The 12676-nt window shown below is 36.8% G+C and overlaps 1 protein-coding gene across 1 annotated transcript; it reads left to right on the top strand.

Moving 5' to 3' along the window:
- The first annotated feature begins 335 nt into the window (after nt 1-335).
- On the top strand, nt 336-12661 carry mfsd2aa (MFSD2 lysolipid transporter A, lysophospholipid a). Its single transcript, XM_016442317.1, has 14 exons — nt 336-604; nt 2981-3118; nt 4096-4220; nt 6962-7085; nt 7550-7628; nt 7999-8165; nt 8258-8348; nt 9051-9172; nt 9612-9695; nt 9985-10068; nt 10149-10261; nt 11199-11342; nt 11485-11664; nt 11790-12661. Exons 1-14 carry the CDS (start codon nt 515-517, stop codon nt 11842-11844), a joined length of 1596 nt encoding a protein of 531 aa, XP_016297803.1. The 5' UTR covers nt 336-514; the 3' UTR covers nt 11845-12661.
- The last annotated feature ends 15 nt before the right edge of the window (nt 12662-12676 follow it).

Genomic DNA, 12676 nt, shown 5'->3' with positions numbered 1-12676 from the left:
AAGTCGCTTCCTTTACTAGTCCTGGGCTATGCAAAATAAGGTTTTTGAGGGTCGTTGAGGCTGTGGGGCTTTGGTCCATATTCCAACCTTATCTTTGCCACTATGCTTCACCACACATATGTGTCATAATTAATAAAAAATATTAAAATTATAAAATGTTTTAAAATGTTTTGTGTGTGTGTATATGTATATATATATATATATATATATATATATATGTGTGTGTGTGTGTGTGTGTGTGTGTGTGTGTGTGTGTGTGTGTTTATAAATAAATAAAAATATTCATCTCGGCGTTTGCCTGCGTGTGCACATCTTTCTATGCGTGACGGTGGGAAAATACCGCGTGGGCGTGGACACGAACACTTCAGCATTCAAACGAGGCAGAAGTGGAGATCAGCATCTCGTTTTCTTAGCCCGTGGAAGCAGCACTTTGTCGAACAGTGTTACTTAACCTGAACACAAGAATAAAGAAGCTCGATCTGCTCCTGAAATAAAAACATCTCTGATTAGTGTTATGGCAAGAGGAGAGGGAGCCGAACAGTTCTCATCTGGTTTGTTACATACAGCCAAAACTGTGAATCAAGATGGAATCAAAATTTCTAAGGTAGGTTAACGTTACCTGGATATGAATTAAATAATTGATACTTCATTTTTTTGTACTATGTATTTTTTGACTGGAAGTAGGTACTTTCAGAGCAGACGGTGGGGTTAATTGATATGGCGGGAGTTTAGATTGATGCTGAATATAATGATTACAGCAGCACGTGCCGTACGCTCGCTACCGTTAAGGTTTATGCGGAAGAGCTTACTTGCTACCGACGACTGACATTGATGTCATATTTGTAAATATAGAAATATACGTTCAGCCGATGGACTGTATATTTGTGAATATAGATATCTGTCTGTAATGCACACTAGCTTCATTGAGGCGTGTCTGCGAAGAACGCTGCGAAGAAAAGCCGGATTTAAAGGGGACGTGTTCATTTACCCGGAGGGAATAGAGTTTGATTTAACAAGCAAGCACGATGTATTAAGGCATAATTTGCTGTTATTTATTTGGTGTTATTGGCTAACCAATTACAAAAATGTAAACGTTTCCAGAAAGCATGCTGTCCATGATGTACTGTAGATATATGACTCATAGTGGGCGCTGATTACAGGGTAAAAATTATGTGAACTTTCTCATGCTTTTACACATCAAAGTCAGATGTAAATATTGTCGAGCATTGCATTAATTCACCCTCCTTCTCACATGTTATTTACTATCATTAAAACGCAGTAAAGCAACATAAGGAAAGCTTGCGAAACTCTCTCATTGTGAAACTGATATGCAGTGTAGGTACATGGTACTTGGTTGTGGCTAGGCTACAGGAAGCTAACAATAAATTACATTTCCTACCCATTAAATTGTGTTTTATTAACGTCTACACCTACCCCAACCCTAATCCTACCCCTTATAATAATGCATAACAGTCATTATCGATGTACAGTGTGAAAAACATTATGCTATATTGATGCGCGCATGCCCAGTAGTTTTAGCTGTATCCCTTCTTCCCTTAACCAGTGTACTTTTGATAGTAATAATAATATATATAGAGTGAGGGACCAATGAAAATAGTTAGCTACACTAAACTGTAATTCTCATAATGTGAGATCACAGTCTGTCGCAGCATTTTCCAGTCAGAGAAAGGAATTCTTTAAGCATCTCATAGTTGTTAACTAGACCACCTAAATGAAAGACAATTGTGCAAGCAGTCAAATCGGTGACATTAGAATGAAGGATACCCTTAAAGCGGTCATATGACGTTGCTAAAAAAAGAACATTATTTTGTGTATTTGGTGTAATGAAATGTTTATGCGGTTTAAGGTTAAAAAAAAACATTATTTTTCACATACGGTACATTATTGTTTCTCTTCTATGCCCTGCCTTTCTGAAACGCGTCGATTTTTACAAAGCGATTTTTTGCAGCTTAACACCGGTATCACTGTCAGGTACCGTCTATCGCGGCAAGCCTATTGCTGTCAACAGGTAAAAAGGACTGAATGAGCTATAATCTGTCAAATATAACAACCATGAATGAAATCAAGTCATTTTGAGGCAGAAAGAACAGTTCACTCAATAAGTAGAGTCTGTAATCACTTTTTGGCAAGTGTAAAATGGACGGACGCGGACGGCAGTCAGTTTTTGGCAGACGATCAATTTTCGGCACACACGAATATTTGGTTTGAACTGTTCTGGAACAGTGTTGTAAATACAACTTAACCACTGATGTCTAGTTGTGTCCTCTTTTGGAAGGCCTAACAAAGTAGTTTTGCTTTCACAACGAAGAAACACAGCGTCTCCACGACATGGGGGCAATGGCAACAATACTACAGCGAGAATCAAAGTTACGCCGCCTTTCTTTGCGTGAACATTTGGGCGGCGTTATGCAAATCTTCCCACACAGTGACATAGACATGTGGGGGCGTGTTTAAACGAGGCATTTTAGGAGGGCGTGGACGAGTCTTAACTTTTATAAAGAATATCTCTTTGGGTTTGAGATTTTAGTCTTTGCAACTTTAGGGATCTTATCTATGCACGAACAGCTTGTAACACTCCAAAGAGAAAGGAAAACTAGAAATCGCATCATATGACCCCTTTCAAATGCAGGTAGAAGGGTTAAAAGTCCAGTTTAACTGTAATGTCCCTGTAGAGGGAACTTGAGGGTCTTATTACTGCTGGACTGAAATGCTAAGAGCACTCCAGCAGTTCTGAATGGTCTGATGCGGAGCACTGGGATTTAATTTTTGTTTTTTTAAGAGCTTCAAATGGAATGTCATACAAACACAGAGTCCAAACTAAATCAGCTCCTCCGGTTAGAATTTTATCGTGTCCTCTTGCGGTGAAAAGTTAATCGGTTTCTCATGGCTCTTGTTTTACTTGCTACAATCACTGTCATTGTCCTTCTCTTCGTAACCTCTTTTTTTGTCCTCCTTTCAGCTCTCCCCACAGCAGGAGAGGAAAAGAGCTCTGACTGTGTGGAGCAAGGTGTGTTTTGCAATCGGAGGGGCTCCATATCAGATCACAGCCACCGCCCTGGGCTTCTTTCTGCAAATCTTCTTGCTTGATGTGGCACTGGTGAGCATACATATGGGAACGCTATAACTGATTGGTAGAGGATCTATACCGTGAGACCTCGACACCTGATTATAAAAATAAACTGGCTCAGTGATCGTTTTTGTTTCTGTATCATATCACTCCATATCGCTAGATAGAATGGTGAGAAAATTATCTCTCCTTGTCCTTGCTGTAATCAAACAAAGCAAGCGAACAATGGCCCAGAGCCCCAGGTCAAGGGCAGAAACAAGTGTGGGAGAGAAAGAAAGAGAGCATGTGAGAGGGCAGAAAGCAGATATAAAACTGATCTGTCTTGCTGTGTGCACTGCATCCCTGTGACTTTAACAATTCTCTGCTCCAGTTATCTTGTTCAAAACTCCTTCTGCCTCATTATTGCAACAGTTTCCATAGCGATAGCCAATCAGATCTTCTCATCGGAGTCAGCCGAGCAAATGAAGGATTGGCACCAGATGAAGTGTTATGTGGTTCAAGAACAATCTGTTATTGGCTTGATATTGCAAATTGGCATTTGTAGTCATGTTATTTTAATTAATTATCATAATCATTAACACACTGGTTTGTAGCGCAGATAGTTTTAGTGTTTACTTCACTTTGTTATTCTTCTAGTTATTTACCTATAGCGGCTAATAAATTAGACATTTCATGCATTCAAACAAAATAGCTTGCTGCTTTGTTTTTATATATAGAGCTGTGTGATAATGTAGGTAAATTTTGCATGGATATAAACTAAAGAATCATGCAACGAGTATTTGCTACATAAAATCTCTCTTATGTGAGTATACTGTACATATGAATATATTTATATATCCAACTATATATAATAGAACTGTGTGATAATAGGCTACAGTTCACATTTTATGACAATAGACCTTTTTCACATTTCCAGGTTTCTCAGCAGCAGTTTCTAACAATTCTTATTTTTCTACAGTCTGTACTGTAAATCCTACATTAACTAGTGACTAAATCTGTTTTTCTAGTTGGATCCCCTCAATGCTTCTGTGATCCTGTTTGTGGGTCGGGCCTGGGATGCTGTGACTGATCCTGCAATTGGGTTTTTAGTAAGCAGAAGCCCATGGACACGGCACGGACGTATGATGCCCTGGTATGTGATAGTCAGAAATGCACACAATGAAATGATCCAGTAATGTGTGCTGGATGTGGAATATGCATGGTAGTGTTTTCTAAATTCATGAGGAAATTAAAAGGAAATGAAAACTCTGTATCTACTAAGCTGAAACTCTGGGACTGGGTGGGTATTCACAGCGAGTGAAAGAGAGACGTATTAAAGACAGAGAAATGAGCAGTAGCCATGGTGATAGAGCCGAGTCCATCTGCTCTGGGTTGTGTGTACAGGAGGTTACTAGAGTGTACAAGAGCACCACGTGTTATCATTTCTCTGGGATTTTGCTGACTGTTTATGCATGCACTCAGATGTGGCATGAAAAGTATAAAGCAAAAATCTACAATCCCCATCACTAAAGGGCACACACACCCTCAAACTTTATTAGTAGGAACTCGCTGGTTCTTTTTGTAAGTGTTCATTATGAAACACTATCCAGCCTAACAATTCTGAGAAAATGATTCTTGTTTAATGGTGTGAAATAGAAACTTTTTAATAAAATTAATGGATTGAAGATTGTCACACCAATATTTAGTTTGTGCAGTATGAATGCAGGCATAGAAAACAAGATATGATCAAGGGGTTGAAGTAAAATACAATGCAAATTTATTGTTATGTTTGTAAGGTGTGTGTGTATGTATTAATGGCATGTGGGAAAACGGATGTTGAGTGCAGAAAAAACCTCTTGCATTCTGATTGGCTTAGTCGACCACACCACCAGAATTGACCAATCAGAGTGTAAGCATCATGCAGGAGAGCTGAGAGAGGTAGTTTAAAACAGCAGTTTGTTAATGCTAGCAGTTTCAGTTTTGGAACGGACCACAAGAGATTTCTTGACCACAATCAGGAAATTATAAATACTTACCTAAAATCTATTTTTTAGAAATGAATATTTTTGAAATGTATTTAAATAAACAAATAGAAATGTAAAAAACTAATGTACAAATACATAAAAATGTAATGCAATACAATACCTGGCAGTCACATACACTGGCAATGTCTTTTTATAGGATGTGATGCATTGTGTATTTATTTATTTATTTTTAAAAAAATACATTTCATTCAAATACATTCAACATATTTTGTTTTGACCATGTTGTCCCTTCTAAGTACGAGATTAAAAGTTAATTTGCCCATTCAAAAATCAATACCTTCTGTCCATGTATTGATGTAATATGATGACAGGCATGTATTGTGGTGCTAAAGTGCTCTGCTAATCACCTGGTTTCTGTAGGGTGTACACTTTAAAAGCCTGGTGGCATGAAGATATCAGTGCTGTTTATGAGAAGGAAGTGGAGCAAAATATTTTTTACTTACTGGGACTTGGCATGTATTGGACTTCTCCAGGGTGGGCAACTCCAGTAATAGACTAGGAGGGTTTTACAGCTTCCTTTGGGGCACTTATGACAAAGAACAGAGCAGCTGCAATTCTAGACTGTCATGCATCTGCAAGACTGAATAAGACATTAACTGTTTCCTCTCTGCATATCAGAGGTAGCCGTCTTATGCTGGTGGCTTCACTGTTGTTTATGAGGTGCTGAACAGTGATTGGTCATGAGTACACGCTGTTATATGCACAGTCAGTCAATCATTAATTATGATATTAATATAAATGTCCCGAATTGCACAAATCTTGCTTCATTTATAGACTGACATTGCTTAAAGTAATAATGCATTCCATATATTCATTTAGCAGACACTTTTTAATCTAGTCATGCACCAAAATAATTTTTTGTCGAATCCAAAATTAAACTTTTAATTTAGCTAAAACCGAAAATAACATTTCAGTTATTCAATTTGGGTAATTAGTTAATTCCGGATGCTGTTCTGTCATGTTCTCAAAGTTGAACCGGTCATAGTTGGCTAATTTTTGGTCATGGTAAAGCAAACACTGCTGTTAAATGTCACTGCTAATTAAATGTCACTGATTAGATCAATGATTTCGCCTTCAAAAATTCTTTGATTTTGTGTGTGTTGGGCAAAATTTTGGTGCATCACTCCTTTCTTTTAGAATGATTCATTAAAGGATTTTCCTTCTTTTAGTCATTTGTTTGTGGCTCATACTACACAGATTGTGCTGTATTTATGTAACCTATTACATTTGCAAAAAGTATACAATGAAGCACACAGCATGGAAAATACTGTATTCCAAAATGCAATGTGGCCAATACAGATTCTGAAGTCACCACCGCCCCTGTATTGATCATAGAAAAGCTCATTGTAAGATGTTTTTCTCTCCTGCTGTATACACTTGTCATTGTCAGTATGAACTTTCGATTTCGAAGTGTCTCTTAATGGTCACTGTTTTCCTAGTAGACTCTCTGATCGGATTAGTGCACAGAGTTTTTAAAATGAGGTGGTGTGATTAGAGAAATCCTTTTCACATCCTGCCAAAGTCTAGCTGGCTTGGTTAGTTAAACATCCAATGAAACCCTGCGCAGCAGAGGCTCTTGTTTAGAGCCACAGGGGAAAGATCAGTAAACCTCATAGAGATTAGGTTAACGCTCATTACCTCACTTAACCTCATACAGATGAGTTCATACACACCTACACACCCCACTGTGATCATATTCATCGTCAAACCTTACACGAGCAGAGATGCTGTGTGGGGTTTTTGCATCAGTTCTTAACCGATCTGTGCATTCCCGGTTCTTCCCCTAAAGCTTAACATCTGCAACAAGCCTTAGTACAATTAGATAAAGATGACTGTTTTCTCTCTGCAGGATTCTGGTGTCCACCATACCAGCTGTGTTGTGTTATTTCCTGATATGGGTAGTTCCACCTATAGAGCAGGGAAAGATAATGTGGTATCTGCTCTTCTACTGTCTCTTCCAGACTCTCCAAACAGTTAGTACACATTCTTCTAGTTTTTGAGGAATTCAATTTATCATTATATACTGTGATGCTATACATTTATATACATGTATGTCAACTACTTGTCAAACATTGGGACACAAATGATTTAAAAAGGGTTAATCTAAATGTTTATGCTTAAATGTCTTTTCAACTAACTACTTGAATACTCATTATTTAATGTATTTATTTATGGCTTTTTTTTAAAAAATGGATGAGTAGGACAGGATACATTGGATGCATGCATAGCAAATCATAGCAAAAATAGTTTAAATCACATATTCATACTTCCATTTGTGTTGTTTTGTAGTTTTAATAATGAGAATTTTGTAGTTTTAATAATGAGAATGAGAAGGTGTGTCCAAAATTTTGACTGGTATTGCATAATCATTGCATTTGTTAATTAGCATATTTATGCCATTCTGTCAGTGAGTAACTCTGTGTGTTTGTGTGTTTAGTGCTTTCATGTGCCTTACTCCGCTCTGACCATGTTCATCAGCAATAAACAGGAGGAACGAGATTCAGCCACAGCGTACCGTAAGAGCATTTACACTCATTTTTATGCCTTCCTGTTGCAATCTGCTAGATAATACATGCAACAACCACATAATAACTGTAAAAGCAATTAAACATTTCTTCTTATTATCAATGTTGAAAAAAGTTGTGCTGCTTAATGTTTTGTGGAAACCTTTATACATTATTTTTAGGATTCTATGATGCACAAGTTCAAAACAACAGGATTTAATTGAAATATACATTTTAGATAATATGTGTTTTTTTACTGTCACTTTTGGTCAGTTTAATGCATCCTTGCTGAATAAAAGAATTAATTCTGAATAGTAGTTGTTTACGCTGTTCTTCCCAGCGTAAACAATCTGACTGTTTTTCTGTTCTCTTTCTCTCTCAGGCATGACTGTAGAGGTATTGGGTACAGTAATTGGCACTGCCGTTCAGGGGCAGATTGTAGGCATGGCCAACACCCCCTGCATTAACAACACATCCCCGACCAACAGCTCCAATCACTCTGTGCATGGCAATAACTCTCAGTTACTGGATAAAAAAGTTTTTAATGAGGTGAGAGGGGGCGTGGTCATTATAAAGCAGAAGACTGTTTCATATCTCATCAACCTCTGGCACCTCAATCATCATATCTCTCTCTTTCACAGAGGCTTGCGTATATGATTGCATCTGCAGTCATAAGTTTGATCTATGTCCTGTGTGCTGTTGTGCTGTTTTTTGGAGTGAGAGAGCAGGACAGTGAGTTACTTCCCTTTACATACACATTCACAGAGTCTTTACAAAATATGGAATACAAAAATAAGCCTAGAGAAACCATTTTACAGCAAGGGAATAGCGATATAATGGTAATACTTTTATTACATAATGCATTAAGTATCATAAACAAATATTAATAAACAATGTAAAAGTATTGATCATTGTTAGTTTGTTCTTTATATACTAACACTTTTTAACATTTTAAGTTGTTTAAAATAATAGTTGAAGTATTGTGAATGAACATAGATTAACAATAAATGATAGAATATTTATAAATGAACATCAAACCTAGCTTAATAAATGCTATTTGTTCAGTGTTAGTTGATGAGACCAAATAAATTAATAATGCTAACGAATTTAACCTTATTGTAAAGTATTACCTGTGCAGGTAAACAAATAAAATATTTCATATTTGTATTAAGATTGTATTTTTAAATTTTTTATAATTGTACACATAAAATACAATTTTTATAATTTAAATGTTGTCATTTTATAATTTAAATATTACCCTCTCAGTAACTCATGAACTCCCTGCAGTTCCCTTCATGAACCCCCAGGGGTTCGCAAACCCATGTTGAAACCCTGGTGTAATTGTAGGCTGTTTACGTTCACAAAGAAACTTGGTGTATCAACATTGAATGTGTATTTTGGTGCATTTATTCTTTTTCCTCTTGTCTTTTTCAGATCAGGGTGGTTTAAAAGCACAGAAGCATGTGTCATTTCAGACTGGTTTGCGGCTGGTGATGGGTCATGGGCCATATGTTAAACTGGTGCTGGCCTTCCTCTTCACTTCTCTGGCCTTCATGGTAAGAAAAGCACTTTAGAGATGCATCTAAAACATGTCACATTTGTTCTGAAATGCTTAGTTGTACCTATGTTCATTTCTGTTGTATGATGAGATTTCATTCCACATCATTTACAAAGATGCAAACTTTGTGTTTTCACTAGACAGTTTTTCAGGTAATATGTATGAGAGAAAGCAGTTTCTGGAACTGACCATAGCACAGCTCTACGTTACATAGATGAGCTCTGTGTGTTAAAACAGAGAGAGAGAGAGAGAGACAGGCTGCCATGCAAGAGATTAGGTTTAGAATCATAGTCAGCATTTTGACAGGTTTGCAGTCAAAAGCGAAGTTCAGAATTGTTTTGAGACTGAGGTTGGGTTTGAAATGAAGACACTGTATGGACAATAATCATCAGTCGCTTGATGGAATCTCATTTCATCGGTCTGTTTTCCTTTCTCAGCTGCTGGAGGGAAATTTTGCTGTGTTCATCAAGTACACACTGGGATTCAGAGAGGATTTTCAGAACATCTTACTGGTCATCATGGTGAGAGTGTTTTCAACCGACTGCTTGAATAAGTGTTTTTGTGCACTTCTGAATTGTTTGGTTGGGTGTTTTAACAGCACTCAGCAATTTGGATGAGGTTAGCAGTCTCCATAGTGATGAAAGACATGCGTTTCTGGTTTAGAAGCAGCATGACTTTGAGTTGACAGATGAAAAGACTGTTTATAACTTCAGCAGTGTTTGCACTATTATCTTGGAGTTGCATAATATGGTAATGAGGTTTTGTAGGGGGTCAAACGTAAATAACTGTTTGTGTGATTTGTCTTCCCAGCTGTCTGCCACTTTTACTATTCCCATGTGGCAGTGGTTCCTCTGCCGGTTTGGCAAAAAGACTGCTGTGTACATTGGCATACCAGTGAGTTTCTGATGCTTGTGTTACATTAGTGTGAGATGTGTTTGTTGGCAGTCATGATTAATCTTGTGATTGTGTTTTAGTGGGCAGTGCCCTTCATGATCCTGGTGGTGTGTGTAAAGAGTAGTCTCTTCGTGTCCTACATCGTATCAATCGCAGCTGGTGCCAGTGTGGCAGTGGCCTTCCTCCTGCCCTGGTGAGTGTTTTTCTGTTCCAGTTGTTCTGTATAGTCAAAGAAAAAGAAGACGGAGGTGTATTTCAGGATGTCTGCTAGCTGATATTAAAAGGAAGCATCTATAACAAAAGGCTATAGAAATATGACTTCCCAAAAAGAATCATGAATGGGAAATATTTACGTTTATACATTCAGCAGACACCTGTACCCAATGTGACTTGATTTTCTAGTTATTACTTGGGAACCAAACTCCTGATGCTATTGCCATTCACTAATATGAACATAAATCATTCATGCAACTAATAATGCCCTTTTCTTATTTTGCTCAAGATTATTCTAATTTTTTGTACAATGTTAAAAAAATAGTTAGGAAAACGTTATTAAATGTTCTGAATATGGTAATACATGAAGACATTTGGATTATTTTGTTTAAAAATAAATAACTGTAAATAACTAACTATAAAGAACCTTCACTAAAACAAACAAATTAAGATATTATATCCACATATTTTATATGTACACTACCATTCAAAAGTTTGTGGTCAATAAGAAGTTAATAGTTTGATTTAGCAAGGATGTATTAAATTTATAATGTTACAAAAGATTTTAGTTTTAAATAAATGGTGTTCTTTTGAAATGTCTCTTCGTCAAAGAATCCTGAAAACTGTATCATGGTTCTAAAAAATATTATGCAGCTGTTTTCAACATTGATTATTAAGATTTTAGTTTTATTAGATTTATTATTATCATCGAAGTCAGCATATTAGAATGATTTCTGAAGGATCATGTGACACTAAATTCTGGTGTAATTGCTGCTGAAAATGTGGTTTTGCTATCACAGAAATAAACTTAATTGTAAAAAAAAAAAACTGAAGTAGAATACAGTCATCTGATCCCATACCAGGATGAATTATATACCAAGTTCATAATTTTACTCATATAGATGCTTCTATTTCAGGTCCATGCTTCCAGATGTTGTAGATGATTTTAAAGTCCAGAATCCCACCTCTCAAGGCCATGAAGCTATTTTCTACTCTTTCTATGTTTTTTTCACCAAATTCGCCTCTGGAGTGTCACTTGGAGTATCAACACTAGCATTAAGGTAACTTTATATTCCTCAGTGTGTGTGTGTGTATTAAAAAGCCCTTTTATGAGTTTGTGAACAGATCATGATCTGTGATTTACATTCTGGCCTTCATATTTCATCTGCTCATATTTAGGTTCTTCTGATTCTGTCCCATTAGCTTTGCAGGTTATGTGACGGGAGTTTGTGTTCAGTCTGATTCTGTGAATCTGACATTGAAGATGCTGGTGTCGGCTGCTCCTGTATCACTTATAGCACTGGGGCTTCTCATCTTTAAAACGTATCCCATCAATGAAGAATGCAGGCAGTACAACAACAAACAGCTGCAGCTGCTACTGCGGTAGGACATATACTTACGATTTTATTTCATTTAAAACAACATTTTTTTTTACAAAGGTCTTATAAAATGACATGAGTCACGTTAGCAACACTTGCTGCTGACAATAAGAGTACTTTTTCTCACAGGAACGAAGAACAAGAGTCTGAGATGGAGGCCTTGAAGCCTGACATCACAGCATGAAATACCAGCTCTGACCTACAGAGGGCGCCAACATACATCTTAACCACTGAAATTAGGAAATTTATCCGCTGAACTTTCAGAGAGAACTTTCCTCACTCAGTTGGATAATTGGACCAATGAAGGATGATGAACCCTAAAAAAATCTGCACTACTGTTATCACAGCTACATATTTATACAACTAACTAACTACAAGATCATATTTGCTGCTTTCAGTAACAATTACAGCTCTCCTGGGAGAGAACAAAGGGAGACTTGTATGATCAATATTTGGTTCAAATCTACCATCTACTAATACATCATATTTTGTTGCAAATCTCTTTTCTCATTTGATATGATGGATTAATATTTTGATTTCTGAATGTGAAGGATGTGTTGGGTTGCAGTTGTTTGAGGACGTATTTCCTCAATGTGGTGAAGAATTGTTCGGGTTTTTTTTTTTGCACTTGGGGTGAAATATTTGTAGTGGAACAAAAAAATAATAATTTTCTGTTTCTTTAAAGACGGCAGTTTATTAGCATGAGGAAGATGACACTTATTTGTCTGTCAATTTTTTTTATGGTTCTGTATTTATTTATAGTGCCTTATATTGAGTAAGAAAGTGAAGAGATTTTCTAAAACCTGATCAAATTATATTATGGTAATTAACACAAGTAAATTTAAGTCACAGCTCATAGGAACATCAATTCTCTGAATCTGTGCAGCTGTGCCAAAGAGTCAGTGACAGACTAAAGGAACGTTTAGATGAAAATGTTCATTGGTGCAGTATTTTTCCAACATGAAATGTTGGTATCTCTGTACATTTGTGTGTGTGTGTGTGTGTGTGAGAGAGCG

Source organism: Sinocyclocheilus anshuiensis, unplaced genomic scaffold (genome assembly GCF_001515605.1).
Source record: "Sinocyclocheilus anshuiensis isolate Anshui unplaced genomic scaffold, SAMN03320099.WGS_v1.1 scaffold487, whole genome shotgun sequence".
Taxonomy (NCBI): Eukaryota; Metazoa; Chordata; class Actinopteri; order Cypriniformes; family Cyprinidae; genus Sinocyclocheilus; species Sinocyclocheilus anshuiensis.
This window is presented reverse-complemented; position numbering and strand designations above follow the sequence as displayed.

What these genes read in the sequence shown, in the direction of transcription:
- mfsd2aa (XM_016442317.1), top strand. Translation starts at nt 515, where the DNA reads ATGGCAAGAGGAGAGGGAGCCGAACAGTTCTCATCTGGTTTGTTACAT. An exon ending in ACATCTTACTGGTCATCATG is followed by an intron (nt 9,696 to 9,984) that starts GTGAGAGTGTTT and finishes TTGTCTTCCCAG; the next exon opens with CTGTCTGCCACTTTTACTAT. An exon ending in CAGCTGCAGCTGCTACTGCG is followed by an intron (nt 11,665 to 11,789) that starts GTAGGACATATA and finishes TTTTTCTCACAG; the next exon opens with GAACGAAGAACAAGAGTCTG.